At 40.8% G+C, this 20,987-nt stretch overlaps 3 protein-coding genes and 1 long non-coding RNA gene across 4 annotated transcripts in view; 2 read left to right on the top strand and 2 right to left on the bottom strand.

Moving 5' to 3' along the window:
• LOC307153385 (C-reactive protein-like) overlaps positions 1-1,147 on the bottom strand; it is a 1,810-nt gene extending 663 nt beyond the window's left edge. The window contains exons 1-2 of the mRNA XM_079862824.1: positions 1,071-1,147; positions 1-992 (exon numbers count right to left, since the gene is read on the bottom strand). The exon at positions 1-992 is cut by the window's left edge and continues 663 nt beyond it. Coding sequence (XP_079718950.1) covers positions 376-992; positions 1,071-1,131 — 678 coding nt within the window. The 5' untranslated portion in view covers positions 1,132-1,147 and the 3' untranslated portion in view covers positions 1-375. The remainder of the gene's footprint in view (positions 993-1,070) is intronic.
• Positions 1-20,987, top strand: part of LOC307153405 — a 169,809-nt gene that overhangs the window by 31,293 nt on the left and 117,529 nt on the right. The gene's annotated exons all lie outside the window — the stretch shown is intronic.
• Positions 4,103-5,199, bottom strand: LOC307153769 (C-reactive protein-like). Its single transcript, XM_079863416.1, has 3 exons — positions 5,136-5,199; positions 4,921-4,981; positions 4,103-4,823 (listed from the first exon to the last, which is right to left on the bottom strand). The coding sequence occupies exons 2-3, from the start codon at positions 4,970-4,972 to the stop codon at positions 4,201-4,203; spliced, it is 675 nt and encodes a 224-aa protein (XP_079719542.1). The 5' UTR covers positions 4,973-4,981; positions 5,136-5,199; the 3' UTR covers positions 4,103-4,200.
• Positions 6,115-20,987, top strand: part of LOC307153392 (pleckstrin homology domain-containing family A member 7-like) — a 32,472-nt gene continuing 17,599 nt past the window's right edge. The window contains exons 1-3 of the mRNA XM_079862830.1: positions 6,115-6,276; positions 10,208-10,285; positions 10,356-10,461. Coding sequence (XP_079718956.1) covers positions 6,161-6,276; positions 10,208-10,285; positions 10,356-10,461 — 300 coding nt within the window. The 5' untranslated portion in view covers positions 6,115-6,160. The remainder of the gene's footprint in view (positions 6,277-10,207; positions 10,286-10,355; positions 10,462-20,987) is intronic.

Below are 20,987 nucleotides of genomic sequence, written 5' to 3'. Positions count from 1 at the left end.
GTCTTCCAAACGTACCCCGGCACAGCATGTATTTGACATCAACTCGTAAATGTGATATTCTTACAGACGTTTGAATTGGTGCCTATTGTAGTGAACAAATGTGGGTACTTTGTATAAAGGTTTGCGCATTCTAGGAAAAAGTGTTACAACCATACCCGGTCTCCCCTACTGTACGCTTAATGATCTTCTTGACTTAATAGCCTTATGTATTTCTGAGTTATGACTTATGAATGTATTATTTCACATTTAAATAACATTTTCAGCCATCGATTCACTCATCATCATTCCAAACTAAATGATCAAATTAAATAAACAAAAAAAGTTCTTAAATCCACAAACTATTTTGTAATATCAACATGTGGAAAACATCTATAATCAATCATCTTGCACGACTAGCACGTTTCCCTTAATCTCATATTCAATGGTGCTCCACTCGAACACGTTAGCCTTCGGCACGCGCTGCGCCTGGTTGAAGTACAGCGCTTTAATCTGGTTTCCGGTGAGGACGTAGTCCCACATGTTCAGGTCCGTGAGCTCGCCGGCGAAACTCTGCACCGTCTCGAAGTCCCCCAGGTGTTTATCTGGGTCCTGGCCCAGTATAGCAGTGCCCTGCGCACGGATGCTGTGACCCGGCTTATACAGCTGGAACGCACTGCGCCGTCCGTCCACCCAGAAGGCCGTGAGCCCGGTGTGAGAGGACCAGGCGAGGCACAGGTGCGTCCTGAAGCTGGAGAGAGGAGGCAGGTGGAAAAACGCCCCGTCACCTCTGAGATAGAAGGACACGCGGCCATCTTTCTCCCTCCACACGTTGAGCTCGTCGTAGTCGGGTGTGCGGTAGGCGAAGAGAATGATCTGCCGCTCGCCCTGGAGCTCCGTCGCCACACGCATGCAGAGAGTAAACGCTGACAGGCCAAGAGGCTTTTTAGGTGTGAGTTCAACAAAGCTGAAATCTGTCTCGTACGGGAACAGAAGCACTTTACCACCGAGACCCACTGTGAGACACAAAAACACCACTGAAACACACACACACACACTAAGCAAGCACAAACTCCGCTCTTAATCTAACACACCTTCAGTCGCAGCTCGTGTCAGAGAGAGCAGACAGGAGAGTAACACCACTGGCCCCAACATCGTGCTGCAGGTCTGAGGAATCATACAAGAAATGCAAATATTCAAATTATTGTCTTATAGAGTTTGGCATAAGCCTGTTAGTGCTTTAATTCTATATTCTTGTAAATTATCTATGGGTTAAGCATCAAGAAATTACATATTTCATCCTGAAATTAGCTAACACTTTACAATAAGGTTCCATTTGAAGAGTTCAGATGCAAAAGCCTCTAAGTGCCATCTGAAATTTCCTCCTAGAATGATCATTTTTATCAAGCTTGTATATTTAAGTTCAGTAATTTCACTTAAATGGCAATGAAAATTACCTATTAATTGCCATTTAAGTGAAATTATTGAACATTATTGTAAATATACGAGCTTGATAAAAATGATCATTCTAGAAGAAAATTTCAGGTGGCATTTAGAGGTTTTTGCATCTGAACTCTTCATTTGTTAACATGTATTAACTAACATTGACTAACGATTAGCAATACATTTGTTACAGTATAAATCTTTGTTAACATTAGTTAATAAAAATACAACAGTTCATCAGTTCAGAGTGGAATAACTAATGTTAACAAATATCACTTTTGATTTTAATAATGTATAAATAAATGTTGAAATTAACATTAAATGAGATTAACAAATGTAGAAGTGTTGTTAACTAATGTAGTTAACTAATGAAACCTTATTTTAAAGCGTTACCCAAAATTGAATAAAAAGTCCATACTTTTTTTTTGCATTGCGACATTGTTGTGACAAACACATTACTCCCAAAAATTCCTTATTTTAATGTGAAATGTTTATTATTTATCATGTATAATTTATACTTGTTTAAATGAAAACAAATTTTGAGGGATTTTTTGTTGTTGCATCAAAGTAAATGTTTAATTGTCCTGAAATTGTCACAATGCAAAAAATAAATCAGTATATTTTTTTATATAATTGTGGTGAAAAATGACATTTCTTTATCCTGTCAATAAAATGCATTATTATTATTATCAACTGTATTTTAACATTTCAGTAACACTTAAAGCATTGATGTATAATGCATTTTATCTTTTCATATATAATTATAATGCATTAGAATATTTGCAGATTTCTTGTAACATTTGAAATTGGTTGTTTATCATGTTTTGAATGCATTATACTTTCTAAAGGTTTGTTCAATGAACAGATAAGCATTATAACGTATAATAACTGTGGTTACAATTATTCATGAGATCATACAGTGCATTATAAGGTGCAATACAAGGCATAATTAATGCATTAAAATCATTTTATAATGCATTATATAGGTTTTAAGTAGTGTGACCAACATTTCTGATCACAAAGCATAAAAAGCATCAAGTTTGAATAGTCTTTCAGTTTTTCTATGATATATAAATGAAATGCACAAATGTAAAGCATCAGAATACTCACTGTTAGGCAGAAGAGTGTGTGAGTGAAGAGTCACTGCTGAGTCGCTTCCCTCCTTGCACCGTGATGACATCACCTCACACAAACCAACAAAAGAGGCTGTGTGAAGAGTCACAATCATGAGACCCAGAACAGACACAAAGATGTTTTCAAATCTCTCTTCCTCTGTACTTTCTCTCTGTCAATCAAATAAACAGATGCACTCCATCAATAGCCAAACATGCACACAGAGTTGAATTTATAAAATGATCTAAAGACAATACATAACCTTTTGCACAATACAACAAAACTCTCTTTAATGCGATTTGAGAAAGCAAAATGTTCTCTCAGTCTTTTCCTTTTTAATGTCACAAGAGCTAAAATTGTGTTCAAATATCAGAATATTTCGGTGAAGGTTCTTGGAATTTATTTGATGGTTTTCATATAGTTTTGTTTGTGGTTTAATAATGTGATGTTGGAACTTTATATGAATGCAGACTTCCATTCCTCAAGCCATGAGTCTGTGTTTCTCACGATGCACCGCCTGCATGTGAACACCAGACAGCAGCAGTGGATCAGATTATGAATTATGTGAACAATCATATACAGTGACATCAGTAGAAGTGAAGCTTTTCTGATGTTGGAGGGTCGAGTAAAGGACATAAACTAGATAATCCAGTGCAGGTGTTTATGAGAGATGAGTTAATAATGTTGTCAAAAACACATTACCAAAAGAGAAAATATATATAATGGTATTTTTTTCCAATAATTTAGAGCCCAAAACACCTGCAATCTGAGATATTTACCAATGAAGCTATTTTCAAATGGCCGATATGTCCCTTTATTAGGTCTGTGGCGTTGTTCTGAACAAGCTGTAGTGTAACTTACTTATAATAGTCTATCTGGAGAGCAAAAAGAGAATGAAATTATTGCGATTTGTTTGTCTTTCTTTTTTTTCCAGGACAAAATAATCAAATTATCAACATAACTGTGAATCCTTTAGAGGTCCTACTTCAGTAAAAATTCACCAATTAGGCCCTACTTTTTCCCCCAGAAAAAAAAATATTGTTTAACATTTATTATTATTATATCTTATTATTATTATTATTATTATTATATTATATTTATTATATATCATTTATTATATTATTTAAAGTTTCTTATTATTACTACAAGTTATTATTACAAGAAAATAAGTCATTATAATGAGAAACCAAGTCATTATTACGGGAATTTTTTTTAAATTAATTTTCTCCTGTTAGAATGATTTCTGAAGGATCATGTGACACTGAAGACTGGAGTAATGATGCTAAAAAAATTCAGCTTTGATCACAGGAATAAATTATATTTTAAAAGTAAATTAAGAGAATACCATTATTTTAAATTGTAATAATATTTCACAATATTAGGGTTTTTTTCTGTATTTTTGATCAAATAAATGCAGTCTCTGAGCGTAAGAGACTTGTTTCAAAAACATTAAAAATAGTGTCCACACTTTTGACTGGTTCTGTAAAATGCAAATTGAACACATAGACCACTAAAACCCCTTTTTCAACATTCAGCTCTTTCTTCCAAATGATGCACAGACACTGTAGTTGTGATGCTGAGAATTTATTGGTTAGCCTTCACAGCTTTGTAACTCATTAAAACATATCATAAAGACTGACACAACTGTGTGGAGGAATCAGATCTGCATCACTTATTTTCAACCACTATAACATTTCCTCTGGTCTCATATTTGATGGTGTTCCAGTCAAACACGTTTCCCTTCGTCAGAAACCCTTCCTGTTTTAAATGCAACGCCTTGATCTGACGGCTTAGGAGAACATGATCCCACATGCACACATCTGTAATTTCACCTACAAAGCTCTGCTCTGCGTCAAAGGAACTCACATCTGAATCAGGGTCCTGGCCGAGCAGAACGGTGCCGCCAGGACGAACCGAGTAACCTTTCCTATAGAGCTTGAACACACTGCGCCGTCCATCCACCCAAAAAGCAGCAAGCCCAGTCGCAGAGGCCCAGGTGACGCACAGGTGAGTCTGGAACGTGGAGAGAGGAGGCAGGCGGAAAAGCGCTGCATCGTGACTAGACTGAATATACAAGGATAAGTTGCCATCTTTCTCCCTCCACACGTTGAGCTCGTCGTACTCGGGTGTTCGGTAGGCGAACAGAATGATCTCCCTCTCGCCCTGGAGCTCCATCGCCACACGCATGCAGAGAGTAAACGCTGAGAGACTCAGTGGCTTTTCAGGAGTGAGTTTAACAAAGCTGTTGTTAGTCTTAGTTGGAAACAGAAGCACTTTACCACCAAGACCCACTGCAAGACAAAACACAACATAAACCATCTTTTACTAGACACACAAAATCCTGCTTATGCCAATCCGTGAAACTGTGTAAAATGTAAAATGCGGTACCTTCAGTTGCCACTGCTTTCAGAGAAAGCAGACAGAAAAATAAAAGCAACATCTTGCAGGTCTGGAGGAAAAAAGTGCAAAGGAAAATCCATTACTCCTTTTAGCAGACAAATTCTTCACAGTTTCATTGTTTTTAATATTAAATTACAACAGTTTATCACTAAGTGTTCAATCACATAAAAGAGACACAAAAGGTTCAAGCAACAAGTACTTACGATGTTCAACAGGTGTTATCAGAGAGTAGATCAGGTCAGGTCAGATGTTTGTCTCACAGATAGTTGTGACTAGAAGTGTCTCGAGTATTTATTTGCAGATTGGGTTCAGCCCAGATTCACGTATGAGCCTCCCAGTCATCTTTTTTTTATTATTATGCATGCAGTTTTGCAGTTACTGAATGTAGTTTTCCATTTGCAGAATACTGTTATGGATTAATTTAATGAGAGACTACATGAAGCCTGTACACTTGTATTTACAGTGGGGAGAACAAGTATTTGACACACTGCCGATTTTAATCAAATGCAAATTAATTATTTAAAAATCATACAATGTGATTTTCTGGATTTTTGTTTTAGATTCCGTCTCTCACAGTTGAAGTGTACCTATATGATAAAAATTACAGACCTCTACATGCTTTGTAAGTAGGAAAACCTGCAAAATCGGCAGTGTATCAAATACTTGTTCTCCACACTCTATACTATAGAGTAACACCACAGGACTGCAGAAAAGCTAGAAGTTTATTTAAAATGATGAAAAAGAGATAAGTAGCATTTCAGAAATAGCATATTCACATAAATTTTAATCCAAAAATCTTAGCCTTGTTTTTGTTTTTTTAATGTAATGCTAGCATTTCCCTATAACTTACCAGATCAATACAATCATGTTTTATGACAAATGTAGCATATAGAGATATCATATTCACTTAGTCATTTTTGAGATCTCTTCCGAAACTAGAGACGACAAATGTCTCCCAGCAAACAAACAAACAAACAAAAAATATCTACCAGCATCTTTTTCTTAGAAAAAAAGCAGACTTTAGAAAAAGTCTCCATTTGCTCTGTTTCCATGTACTTCTCATTGCTGTCCAGGAGAAGAATCTGAGATATTAGATTTGATTTGTGATTTTTCAGTCCTTTACTGGCAGAGATGAAGCTAAATGTCACTTTACAGACATCAGAAGAGAAAGAGAGTGTGAGCTGAGAGTGAAGCGGGGAAAAGAAACAGAGGATTCAGTGTTAAAGGGATGAAAGAGGGATTGAGCCTCCGCAGGGTCTGTGCTGAGCGTTTGTTTCTCAGAGGGAGAGATGCTGAAAACACCATGACGCTGGAAGTTGCTGTCGGGTACCGAAAACAGACCAGGTACAAGAAATCACTTTATTCTTTTCTTCTTGTGTCCTTATTTAACCAATGTACTACACACTGTTAATGAAAATAGTTATCATAGTACAGCAATCTTTATGGCTTGGCAACAGAAATCAGATTTTTTTTTGCCGTATGTGATAGTTTTTTAAAATCTGAACACCTAAAAAATTCAGCAAATGATATTAATAATCAATTTAAAAAAAAATAAAAAAGGTTTTATGGGTTAAGGTTTTAGGTCAGCGTAATTTTTATTCAGCAGGGACACATTAAAATGATCTTAAGTGACCATAAAACATTTATAATGTTCCAAAAGATGTATTTTTCAAATAAATGCTGTTATTTTTAACTTTTTATCCATCAAAGAATCCTGACATGCAACACTGTTTCCACAAAAATATGAAGCAGTACAACATTGAGTTTTCAACATTGATAATATATATATAAAAAAAGTTTCTTAATCCTATTCACAACATGACTGGAACATGACACAAATAGTAGTGTCTCTGGCTGTCCAACGCTATCTCACGACCAATTCGTACGAATTCGACGAGTGATGGAAAATTGGCTAATTCGTACGAATTCGTACGACCTCACTCGTACGAATTTGAACGATTTGTCTAAACTCACGTGATGGGTAGGTTTAGGGGCGTCTGAATTCACTCAAATGTGGAATTCAGTGCGAGTGAGTGCAGACACACGTAATGCAGGTGTACAGTAATGACTTTGATGCATATTTTGTCTGATTAGCCTTACAATTTTCATTTTGCTGTCCTCTGTCTGTTTCTATAAAGACCGCTACTGTTGTTGGTCTCTTGCTGCCGAGCTGATGCTTATATCAGAACGATAGCGAGCAACTCGTGCATATAATTACTGACACCATCTGAACACAAATATCAGATTTCTTTACTTACAAAATGACAGTACAGTCTGGATCTGAAAAATTATTTGGCAGCAAACGTAGAATCGTGAAAACTAATTTCTGCAGTAAACCCCAGGTGTTCTATGAGAGATCTTTTCAATTTTACCACCTACAATAAAGTTTTATCCAGACACGGCACAATAACAGTGGTATCGCACCCTTTCCACAAACATTAACTATATTAAACAACAAATAAACTATCCAAACTTTAAGAGGTTATTAACGATGATTTTTAAGAACATTCTCTTTCGGGAATGTAAATCGTTCTTTAGAAGAATGTTAAGAAAAAGATAAACATTTTAATGAATGTTTTAATACAAAATATTCCCTCCAAAATAGGCCTCTAACAGTTCATGCTTTGTTTTGCACAGACTCTATTTGTATGTGTGCTGCACAACAGACATTATACAACCATTTCTTAGACACTCACACACACTCCTACACCTTGAATACTCAGTGTCCACATCCACATTCTTGCATTAATACTTGACTGTACAAATATTAAAAAAAAAATAAAAATGCTACAGTAAAAACTTGTTCATTGTTAAAGTACATGTTGCCAGCACCTACAAAGCAACACACTCACAACCACTTAAAACACCACAGAAACTGCATAGCAACACTGACAACTAGAGCTGCATGATTCTGCAACCCAGCAACCGCTTATGCAACATATAGCGACACTCACAACCACTCAGAACAACCCAGCAACCACTTATAGCAACACAACCACAACCAGAGGGATATCTTCCATTCTGAATGTCACAGAGGCATGGGAGTTGTTTTATATCATTCATACTGACCAGCAGCCTTTGAAGTTTTGTGATTGGCAGCTGCCAAGCCACTCCCTAGCAACCAAACAGAGTACCCTAGCAACCAAAATTCAAAGAGGGTTATCTTCCATTCTGAATGTCACAGAGGCATGGGAGTTGGTTTAAATCATTCATACTGACAAGCAGCCTTTGGAGTTTCATGATTGGCACCTGCCAAGTCACTCCCTGTCAACCAAACAGAGGACCCTAGCAACCGTTTATCAAGACCCATGTCTCTGCATCAGAACATCATATAGAGATGGGGTTGGCTCTTTTGTTTTGGTTGGGAAATAGTCTGTAAATTTCACCATGGTAACTTTGTATTCACACCCTAGCAACCGTTTACAGACACCTAGCAACCATATTGCAACATATAGAAGCCTTATTTCAGCTCCACAACATCGTACAGACATGATTGTTGGATCGTATGCAATCATGTACAACATCCTAGCAACCGAGTGGCGAGTTTTGCCACTGCAAGCACCACTTCACATTTTCTTCAAGGAAATGTATATTCTAGTTCTTCTTCTTCTTCTTCTTCTTCTTACTCTGAAATTTACAGCTTTAATGCAGCCTAGAGCTTTAACTCTACTCCAAACTCGGCTCAGACCTTCAGCCTATTCTGACTCGGTATGCTATATCTTTTCTAATTGATCGGACTTACGGTTTTCCTAAAAATGCCGATCAAAACTTGGAAAAACTCCCATTGAATTATTGGGGAGTTCTAAAAAATTCAAGTCCAGATTCAAACTCACCAACCGACAAAAATTTTAATCTAAACACCTTGAAGACTAAACCAAACTGTTCTATATACTATATGAGCCATTGAGACTCTAAAGAAAAAAAAACTCTAATAAACTCTAAAGTTAAACTATAAACACTTATAAACTAATTAACTTATAAACTCATGAATTCATAGACTTATGAGTTTAACTCTTAAACTCATAAATTAATAAACTCTGAACTCTTTAACTCATTTAAACTTATAAACTCTGAACTCTTAAACTCATTTAAACTTATAAACTCTAAACTCAAAAACTCTTACACTTATAAACTCTTCAATTTATACACTTATAAACTCTAAACTCATAAACTCTGAGTGTGTGTGTCTGAGTGAGTGTGTGAGCGAGTTAGTGTGTGTGTATGTGTGTGTCTATCTATCCAACTTATTTATCTATCTATCTGTCATAAACTTCAAACTACTTTAAACTACTTTAAACTTCAAACCACTTTAAACTTCTTAAATTTAAATCTTCCAGCTCCCAAGCAACTCCATAGCAACCAAACTCGAGTACCCTAGCAACCGTTTTGTAAGACCTATATCTCTGTATCAGAACATCGTATAGAAATGAGGTTTGGCTCTTTTGACTCATGCTAGCAAACAGCACTTCCAACATGTTACACATGCTAGCAGTGAATAGCTACATGCTAATAGCAATTAGTTAAATGCTAAATCATGCCAAGATCATGCTAAGAACTCTATAAAGACTACATAGTAACCATCTGTGACAACTACCAACCACCTAGTAACACCATAGCAACCACCCAGAACACCCTAGCAACCGCCTAGCAACACTATAGCAACCAGCCAAAACACCCTAGCAACCGCCTAGCAACACCCTAGCAACCACCCCAAATAACCTAGCAACCGCTTAGCAACACCCTAGCAACCACCCAGAACACCCTAGCAACCGCCTAGCAACCACCCAAAACATTCTAGCAACCACCTTGCAACAGCATAGCAACCACCCAGAACACCCTAGCAACCACCTAGCAACACCCTAGCAACCACCCAGAACACCCTAGCAACTGCCTAGCAACCACCCAAAATACCTTAGCAACCGCCTAGCAACACCATAGCAACCACCCAAAACACCCTAGAAACTGCCTAGCAACCACCCAGAACACCTTAGCAATTCACTAGAAAACCCCCAACAACTCTTTAACTTTAAACTACTTTAAACTATAAACTAATTTAAACTTTAAGCTAATTTAAACTTCAAACTAATTTAAATTTTAACTTTAAACTAATTTAAACTTTAAGCTAATTTAAACTTCAAACTAATTTAAATTTCAAACTACTTTAAACTCCAAACTATTTTACTTCTTCAAACTTTCTGGTCCGGCTTTCTCAAGCCAACTTAAAGTTTGTCTCGCGGACCTTTTTAATCTAGTTGATGATTGCTATTGTCTCTAGGATGGAGGATCAGGACAGAGTCAGTCAGGCCTCCAGCAGCGCTGCGCCACAGTCTCCTTTCTGCCAATCAGAGACAAGGTGAATCACATTTTTACACAAACACAGGTAGAATGTTTCAAACCCAATGACCCCATGTTTGTGTGATTAGATATGTGCAAAGTCACGACAAAGTGCAGACGTTTGGAAAGAGATGTCAAGCGGCAAAAAGAGACCCCAACTGTCCTGTGGTGATCAGAGGATGGCTGTACATGAGGGTAACGTTTAGTGCACAATACTGACCATTGGTGTAAGATCTCGGAGAAATACTTAATAAATATCTTAAAACATGTTTTAGGTTTTACTTTAAAGCTGCTGTCCGTAACTTTTGCCGCTCTAGCCTGTTAATAAACAAAACTACATGCACGCGTCTTGCGGAAGAACATTTTTGCCGGATCTACTTCTCTCTGTTAATGTCTGTGATGAGTCGCGCAGGTACTGGGCTACTCCGCTGCGGTATGACCCGAAGTCCCGAACCAACATAAAATAGTCCGAATATAAACACTTATTATAGGTGTGCCGTAGATTAATGCACAGGCTTGCGTAGGCTGCAGCCTAGGGGCCCCACGTGTGCAGGGGCATCGGATTGGCCAGACAATTTTTTTTCAATTTTAAATTTACTTAAGCGCTAAGGCACAGCGCCAGGATTCCAGTTGTGGATTGGCTAGACCTATTGTGGGTGGGCCTTAAATTAAAAACGTTAAATTAAAAACCTTATCCAATCACTGTTTAACCAAATAAAAATTACTGACTAATAGGCCTATACTGTTATATTATCTGTGCGTATACATAATATAGATTTTAATAGCTTGATGCTCTTTAAATATTTTGTTGCATTGTAAAAAGTTTCGATGGGACCTATCCGCGATCGCTCTCCATGGTTCTGACCAAAGAAGAGCGTTTTGGAATCTCCATTACGCATCATACCTGGGCTGCGTTTCCGATAACTTATCGCGCTACGAAGACTCTTAAGGTATAACTTAACTAAAGGTATACTACCACTAAAGGTATATCATTGCTAGGCGTCTTCAGGGCTATCATCCACTCGCGAGGCAGAGGCGCTGGCGCCCTCCTAGCAACGGCGCTGGTCGCGCTAGCCGCGCTAGCATCCTGGGGTGGCAGAGACGAAGATGTGCTATGTGGATCTCAGCTCTTCATCTCCTGGTTGCAGCGATGACTCCGAGACTGTACGTGCGCGTTTAAGGTACCTAAACAACGACCGTTGCAACAGGGCCGAGGGCTGGGTTGGAAAATATGTGAAGTCATTATGTTTTTTTAATTTAATAAATGTTGATTATGAAAGTGAGCATGCAGTGAGCATGCAGCATGAGAAAGATATGGAGTTGGTAAAACATGATTTTTGTTTTGTAGAAAGTCTCTTTTTAAAAGATTTTCATTTTGTACAAATTGTATCTTAATTTTGATCAATGTTTTACAACCAATTACCTGTATTTAATAAATAAGAGGCAAATATATAGCAGACAATGTAATAAGGCGCTGACACGTTCTCTTACGAGAGGTTCTCTCGTATTGCGTAAGTTGCTTACGCTACGGGAAAGTTCTCTTTTCTCGAGATCTGAAGCCAAAAAATGATCCTTTTAGCCGCTCGAGTGTTAAATGTAGGAACGTGCCCACAAACAGTGCCCACAACTACTCATGGTACTTGAGTATTTATGAGCGTCTAAACATATGAGTCTTCAAAGCATTTCGCTCTGTCAGTCCCCTTAAAAAGGTGACTGTAGATGATATTTTGCAGCCAATGAGCGCGTTGTACAATCCGCTCGCCTGCACCTAAACACCGTTTTATGGCACCCCAGAGAAATCTCAAAAGAGTATAATGTCTGGTTGCACGGCTCACGCCACATGTGTTTCAAGTGTAGTGAATGTGCCCACGTTTCTGTGTTCACCCCTGCACACAAGCACCATAAATCCCGTGTCTCTCACAGAGCCCACTCTCTTAAAGTGGGCAAAAGCCGCTTTAGTGTTAGAAGTAGGTCACGTGTCCACCCCCCCCCCGTGCCCACACCTACTCACTGTCCGCTCTGTTACACGGCCTCTCACTACCGGTCATGTTTCAAATGTAAGTTCTGTGCCCGCCCTCGAGCGCTCACACATACTAACAAACATTTCGCCCCGACGCCGCCCTCGCGCCTCACGATACGCGGCAATCAGAGCCCGGAGGCCATTCTCCCCCTAGCTGCACACGTGAAAGCGTGGAAAGCTATTCAAGGCGCGTCAGAATTGGTGCTGAGCACAGTAAAAAGGGCTATACTCTGCAGTTCGCTCGCTGTCCCCCGCGCTTTGAAGCGCGAACCGAGACGAAAGTGAATGGGGAAGTAGCACATCTACTTCGGGCAGAAATAGCGACACTTCTGTGCAAAGGGGCTATAGAACCGGTACCGCCTTCCCTGAGCGAGTCAGGCTTTTACAGACGTTATTTTCTCGTTCCCAAAAAGGATGGAGCTTTCAGACCGATTTTGGATCGGAGATATTTGAACAAAGCTCTTACGAAAAAGCCGTTCAAAATGCTCACAACCAGGCAGATCCTCGCGCAGATTCGCCCGAGGGACTGGTTTATCTCCCTCGATCTGAAAGACGCTTACTTTCAGATCCAGATAATACTCCGTCACAGGCCATTCTTGAGATTCGCCTTCGACGGTCAGGTATATCAGTACACCGTCCTGCCGTTCGGCCTGTCTTTAGCACCTCGTACATTCACGAAGTGCATGGACACGGCTCTCGCTCCCCTGAGAGGTCAGGGGATGCGAATTTTGAACTATTTGGACGATTGGCTGATTCTGGCACAGTCAGAGGAAGAGCTCATCGCTCACAGAACAGTGCTTCTCAGCCACCTGGAAAGCCTGGGTCTCACGGTCAACTGGACCAAGAGCTCATTTCTGCCCAGTCAGTCAACCTCTTTTCTGGGTTTGGAACTGGACTCTGTGGCAATGACGGCCCGCTTGTCGACACAGCACGCACGCTGTATCCGACGCCTGGCCGCGTCGTTCCAGCCGGGCAGCACCGCACCTCTCAAGACATTTCAGAGGATGCTGGGCTGTATGGCCTCAGCTGCAGCAGTACTTCAGCTGGGTCTACTGCGTATACGCCCGCTGCAAAGCTGGTTAAAAGCCCGAGTGCCTCACAGAGCCTGGGCTTCCGGCGGCATTCGAATCAGAGTGACTCAAAGCTGCGTTTTCAGCACTGAAGCCCTGGTTAGCGGCCGACTGGTACCAGCGGGGAGTGACAATGGGTCCGTCTCGTACCGCAAAGTTATCTCGACGGATGTGTCCAACTTAGGTTGGGGCGCTCTTTTCGAGGGCAAACCGGTCTTTGGCCTGTGGTCAGACCAGGAGAAATGCCTCCACATAAACTGTTTGGAGATGATAGCGGTCGAGAACGCGCTCAAGCGCTTCCTCCCACACATACGGGATCACCATGTGCTAGTCCGCTCGGACAACATGTCTGTGGTGTCCTATGTGAACCGGCAGGGCGGTGTCAGATCCAGAAACCTCTGCAAACTGACAGAACGCCTTCTCGTATGGGCTCATCACTCATTGCGCTCGCTGAGAGCCGCGCACGTGCCAGGCCACCTGAACGTCGGCCCAGACAGACTGTCCAGAGACACCATTCCCCCGGGGGAATGGTCTCTGCACCCCCAGACAGTCCAGTCACTCTGGCGCCTGTTTGGCAGGGCAGAAGTCGACCTCTTTGCGTCAAAAGACATGCTCACTGCCCGACGTTCTTCTAAAAAAGCGAGGACGCGCTGGCCCAAACCTGGCCCAGCCTCCCGCTGTATGCTTTCCCCCCGGTCTCCCTGTTACCACAGGTCATCAGGAGGATCAGGGAAATGCATCTTCCAGTGCTCCTCATATTCCCACGATGGGAGAACCAAATCTGGTACCCAGAGCTAGTGAGGCTGTCGCACTTAGCCCCATGGCCGATCCCGGTGAGAAAGGATCTCCTCTCTCAGGCCGGTGGATCGATCTGGCATCCCTATCCAGAGCGTTGGTCTCTGCATGCGTGGATAATCAACGGATACCCGCTGTCCTGCCAGAAGGGGTCGTAAACACGATCACGCAGTCTAGAGCTCCTTCCACGAGAAGGCTCTACGCGTCTAAATGGTCTGTGTTCTCTAAATGGTGCGCTACTAAGAGCTCGGATCCACGCACAACAGCTACAAGAGGCAGGTCCCCTTCCACGCTCAAAGTGTATGTGGCGGCTATTGCAGCGTTCGCGGAGACGACGCGCGGCTGTGCATTAAGAAGGAATGAGCTCATCATCCGTTTCCTCAGAGGAGCTAGACGGATGAATCCCCTGCGGCCCCCCTCGGTTCCTATGTGGGATCTGTCCTTGGTCCTGGAGGCCCTAAAGGCTTTTCCCTTTGAACCGCTTTGCTCTGTGGATTTGAAATACCTTTCGCTCAAAACCGTTTTTCTGATAGCTCTGTCTTCAGTAAAACGCGTGGGTGATCTACATGCGCTATCTGTTAGCCCCGCATGTCTTGAGTTTGGTCCGAATGACTCCAAAGTCATCCTCAAACCGAGACACGGTTACATCCCCAAAGCGATTGGTACCCCCTTTAGAGCGCAAGTCATCTCCCTGTCGGCTCTGCCAACGTCCGATAGCGAGGACAGTGACAACCTCTTATGCCCCGTCAGGGTGCTGAGAGTCTACATCACGCGCTCCGCTGCCTTTAGGTGTTCCGAGCAGCTCTTTGTTTCGTTCGGAGGGTGCACCAAAGGTCTCACCGCCTCGAAACAGAGCCTGTCCAGGTGGATGGTGGACGCGATCGCAGTAGCATACGCCTCCAAACACCTACAGTGCCCCATGGGTATCAGGGCCCACTCCACTAGAGGCATGGCCTCGTCGTGGGCTTGGTCCAGCGGGATTTCCATTCACGATGTTTGTATGGCGGCGGGCTGGGCCTCCCCATCTACATTTGTGAGGTTTTATAACCTGGAAGTTCCTGCCTTGCAGGCCAAACTTCTATCAGTTTAAGTGATACATATGCTCTGCCCAGTTGCTCATGTGCAGACTACGTTCGAGTACTGTTAATATTTCTGGTATATAGCACCAAGGGAAGAATTCTTCTATACACAGACCGGCTATGCCGCGCTGTCTATTTATCCCCATAACGCGTCTGTGTACCTGTGCTGGCCTGTGCCGCTGGCCGCCTGTCCCTCACAGTTGCGCTGGGATTCTTTTATTATCTCTACACATGGACCGTTTCCATTTTCCCCTATGATGTGCTTGTGTACTGTGCTGGCCCGCGCTGCTGGCCGCACTGCCTATATTGATACATAGACCGGCGGTGCCGCTTTATGTTATATGAAGTGCTTGTTACATGTGCTGGCCCGTTTCTCCGACTGGCCACCAGCTCCAGCATGTGGTTTTTCCCCGGTTCCCTGGGATTCATGCACTGGATGCTCGGCGCGCACGGCGTTGACAATGGGTTCCCGTAGCGTAAGCAACTTACGCAATACGAGAGAACCTCTCGTAAGAGAACGTACTCGGTTACCTAATGTAACCTCGGTTCTCTCTAGAAGAGGGAACAAGTATTGCGTAACCTGCCGTGTCGCGCCACGAGCTTTTGCGCTGCAGACTGTGAAAACCAGATTCTCAGCCTGTGAGCCTTCCTTATATACACGCTGGCCACACCCATCCTGATGGTTAGAGGGGTGTGGAGGGCGCGATGTCACACGGAGCTCACTGATAGGCTGCAGCAGTTGCTGCTGAGGCAGCCAATGAGCACGCTAATGTAGCCTGCCATGGTCTGCCGGCTGCCGCACTGGGTTGACAATGAATACAAAATTAAGGATAATTTTTTGGCTTCAGATCTCGAGAAAAGACAACTTTCCCGTAGCGTAAGCAACTTACGCAATACTCGTTCCCTCTTCTAGAGAGAACCGAGGTTACATTAGGTAACCGAGTACGATCACTTGCATTGCAAGTGACTCAGCTTCCCAGCGGGCACCTTGATGTCAAAATTACGTCAAGAAATAGGTCAAAAATGAAAGTCATATTGACGTCAAAGTGTCGATGTCAATTTGATGTCAAGATTTTGACCTCTGCTGATGTCATTTTGCCAAACAAAAAGGTGAAATGCATGGCCGTACACTTATTACCAGCTTCACTTAAAACTAACCAGATTTACTTTATTTAAATTCCGGAAGCACATGTGTTGTAGCTAAAAAAGCCATGAGAAAATGAGTTCAGATGATGTTGGCTGTTTAGTGATGATGATGAAGATATCATCATGTAATTGCCTGAATCTCTGATCTTATTCAGTGTCTAATGTTTGATTATATAGGACTTGTGATTTTAATGTATTATAAATAGAAGCCATTTAATTTTACAGCATGAGAACAATGTTGTTGTTTTTAATTAATAAAGGATTTTAAAAACATTTAGTGCATTAAACTTTTTCTTCTACATTATTACTTAGCTATCAAGAATCAGTGTATGACTCTTGATAGATTTTGTATTTTCAGTCATCAGATTCATTTACATTGTGACTTAGATTTAATCAACTGAAAACAGTGGCTGTGTGAACCAAATGGCCCACAGTCATATGGCCCATACAGACAAATGGCCCATAGAAACTGATGGGTGTGAAACCACATTGCTCAAGGTAGATTGTAGTATAGATCGATCTCCTGTGGGAGGTCCTCACAGTTTTCCTTTGTTTGTAGCCCTTTTGTCTTCATGTATAAAGTTCTGTCTCAGACACAGAACGTTGGGTTAAGATTGTTGAAGGGCGACATGCTAACATCGCTGCTGAAGGACTGCTACACTACAAACCTTCAATAAATTCTTCTCCCCACAAGAACTCTGGTCAAGCTTACTTATTTTATGTATTGGAGAAATCTAATACATTGGCGAGCCACCCAAACGACTGCTCGGCCAAATACACCAAAATCTAACACTCTCAACAATGGTGACAATCAATGAAATGCTTCATGCTGCAGTGCATGCTGGGTAACACCAATCAAAATTCACCCATATCTCCCAGCATGCATTGCGGCATTAATAGATTATGCAGCTGGAGTTGATCTGATTATCTGGATATTGTTTGATTGTCACCATTGTTGAGATTCATATGCTGTTTCTTGATGTCTGTGTGTGTCTAAGTAATGTCATAGATGAAAGCTTTTTGTGCACTAAATAGTTATTAAAAACCAAGTATATTATTTGATAAACAACACTGCTAGATATGCTGTAGAATCAAATGACTTCTATTATGAATAAAACAAGTCCTATATAATCAAAGCATTAGACACTGAATTAGATCAGGGATTCAGGCAATTACATGATGATATAATCATCATCATCAATAAACAGCAAACATCTCCTGATCTCATGGATTTTTTAGCTACAACAACTGTGTTTTATAAACACACAGTTATAGCAGCCAGAGATTTTTTTTTATATATTAAAGAGTCAAGGGTCAAGAGCACAACTAAAGCAAATGCTAACCACCATCATGGTGACTTTAAAATACAACTATTGATTTCATTAAAATGGAAATTAAATAAAGTAAATCTGGTTAGTTTTAAGTGAAGCTGGTAATAAGTGTACGGCCATGCATTTCACCTTTTTGTTTGGTTTATTCCAACCAAAATTCAACGACTGCCTAACGTTGGAGCTTGACGTCAAACAAACATTGGATTTAGACGTCAACCCGACTTTTATTTTCAACCAAAATCCAACGACTGACCGATGCTGTAGTCTATATCCTGTGCCTGCTGGGATCAACATAATGACATCTTGACGTCAAATAAATGTTGAATTGACATCAAAATAACATCAAAATGAGGGTGAAATGAAGGTCAAAATATTGACATCAAATTGACATCAACACTTTGACGTCAATATGACTTTCATTTAAAGCTTCTGTGTTGACTTTTATCATTAGAAAGCTGAAGACACAATAATCTGATGTTACTATGATAAAAAAACAAATGGAGGGAAATGTGAAGTCCAGAGGAAAAGGCTTTACGCGTGCATGAGACGCATTCTTAGCATGCAATCAATGTTCACTGTAACCACAGTCTAGCATTTTAACTTGTTCAAACCACTCTTTATCTCCTCAGGCGTTTGGGTGATATAGTGAGTCAGCAAAACAGTTTCTGAGCAGCATTTGGGCATTAAAGAATTATTCCTTTCTACCAACCAAAGACAATAACAAACCTTTTTAGTAGCTTTATTGCTATTCTTTAATCCAGCAAGAGTCACAGGGTTAAATATTATATGATCGCTTTTGATCCTTAAGTGGATGTGCGTTTTTATGTTTTCTGACACATATGGTCTAATATGGTATAATGTTATAGACTGTCAGTGATTGTTACATACACTGCATTAACTGTAATGTTCTGTTAGGTTTTTGATTGTTATAATGGCGATGAAGTTCAGAATGAGTTTTCCTCTCATCTTTCTGCTCGTGACTTCTGGTGAGTCACAGTTATTTAAAGGGTGCTATAAGCAATTTTTTTTGTGTTTTTAAATCATGCATTAACTTAATAAAGTAGATGTTTAATCAAGTATCCCCGGTCCACCAGTCAGAAACAGTTTCAGTCTGTCAGTTATTTTGCATGTTACTAAATGGCTGAAATTGCTTAAAGCACCGTTAAATGGTTGGTGTTTGTTTTTCACAGTTCTGTGTCAGCGTGATCATTTCTGCTTTCTACAACAGCAACACCCTCAGAGAGAGAGAGAGAGAGAGAGAGAGAGAGAGAGAGAGAGAGAGAGAGAGAGAGAGAGAGAGAGAGAGAGTGTGTGTGTGTGTGTGCGCGTGTGCGTGTGTCATCTCTTCAGCAGCAAATTGTTCATATTATTGAGTTTCATTTACAAATAACTCAAGATTTGCTACTTATCTCTATTTTGTGTTGCAGGAGTTTTTGGAGAAGACTGGAATGTGACTTATGAAACTAAGTCAATATATGCTCTGTTTGATACCATAGACTGTAAAGTCCTATTACGAACTGTGTATTTAAAAACTAATTTTAAGCTAATTGTAATATGCTAATCCTTTTAAAAGTCATATTTTAAATATCACATTAATCGTTCAAATATTTAACTCTTGCTGAGCTTAAAGCTGCCGTCGGCAACTTTTTTTTTTTATCATATTCAGTGAAATCGACACTATAAATAATGTGGTTTTAGAAAAAACCCTGAGCTTCTAACTCCACCTGGAGCGTGTTATTTGTTTTGCAAAAATCCACCGCTCCCAGATCATCGGGTACAATCAGCGCGGGGGGGGATGGGGGGGTGAGATCTGACTGTCAATCACAGGACGTGCACACGCCACAGATCCCCCCCTCCCTCGTCGCGCCGACTCGCGCACGTTACAATCACATTCACACGACACGCCTGAAGTTCGCCTGAGATTGTATGAAGCGTGATGGCGGAGAGAAAATCTATTAAAGGAGAACTCCGGTCAATTTTAACATTGAGCTCATTTTTTTGTACATTTGGAGTGCTGTCAATACAGAGAACAACGACAAAAATCGGTGTTGCCTACACCGAGTTATTCTATTTTTAAAATTTGCACCCTGTTGACTTCAATGGGGCAAGTACTAAACCTGCTTTTAGGCTCTTAACATCCTTGATGTGTCATTACAAGTGCACAGAAAATGTGAGTGATTCCTTCTGAGTGAACACGAGTGAATCTGACTGCAGTAGATGTGAAAGATATGTATAAAAATGATGTTATTTAAAGGGCACCTATTATGCCCCTTTTTAGAAGATGTAATATTGGTCTTGGGTGTCCCCAGAATGCATTTGTGAAGTTTCAGCTAAAAATACCCCACAGTTAATTTATTATAACCATTTGAAAATGTCATTTTTGGGGCCTGTTTTAAAAAGAGCTGTTCTGTGTGTACCACTTTAAATGTAAATGAGCTGCATATCCCCGCCCTGCTGCTGGACCTAGATGATGAAGAGAGTCTGGCACAGAATAAACGCGAATGAGAATAGACTAAACGTCTCGGAATGGTTATTTGATACATTTATGTAACGTTACTTACAAAGTTTTAATCGCGTCCCCTTTGCCATTATGGATGTGCAACACACACACACACACACACACACGAACTGTGATAACGTTCGCGCAATTTTTTGAAACTACACACACACACACTACTGTGATAACGTTTGCTAAGTACAAACGATTTATTTATTTATTTCTTAAGGGGAGGGAGATAGACGTTTATATAGCCTACTGTCTATGGAGATAGAGCAGACCTTAATTTATTTACATTTGTAATTGCTGCAAAAAAAATGCCTACGTGACATAAAACTGTCTGACGTTGTTTGTTGAGACATCCTATGACGACGACAATAAATAGCTTTAGACGCATTTGTTGTTGAACTGGCTGACATCGATTGAAATGACTATTTGCTCAAAAATCATAAAATACACTTACTTCTTCTGGAGGTGACGTTGGATCGCGAACTGTAGGCAACGATCCACACTTGAGGATTAACTTTGACCCTCGTTCACTAAACAGTCAGTCAGAACATGATTCTTGTATTTAGGAAGTTTAAGTGGCGCCTTTTCTTCATAAATAAAATCCATCCGCTGCGTTTTCAGTGGCTCTGATGTCAGTGAAGACTAGTATGTCCATTCTTACATCCCACAACAGAACACCTACACTTCTTAGGAGACATTACCGGCTGTCGTTGAAACAATGGAGGATGCAGATCACCGAGGGCGGGGTCTATGCCAAAACCAGATGTCAATCAA

Source organism: Squalius cephalus (genome assembly GCF_949319135.1).
Source record: "Squalius cephalus genome assembly, chromosome: 25".
Taxonomy (NCBI): Eukaryota; Metazoa; Chordata; class Actinopteri; order Cypriniformes; family Leuciscidae; genus Squalius; species Squalius cephalus.
Note: the sequence above shows the minus strand (reverse complement) of the source record. Positions and strands in the feature narration are given on the sequence as shown.

Coding starts and splice junctions, on each gene's coding strand:
- LOC307153769 (XM_079863416.1), bottom strand. CDS start 4,972: ATGTTGCTTTTATTTTTCTGTCTGCTTTCTCTGAAAGCAGTGGCAACT. Junction 4,824..4,920: donor GAAAGCAGTGGCAACTGAAG/GTACCGCATTTT, acceptor TTTGTCTTGCAG/TGGGTCTTGGTGGTAAAGTG.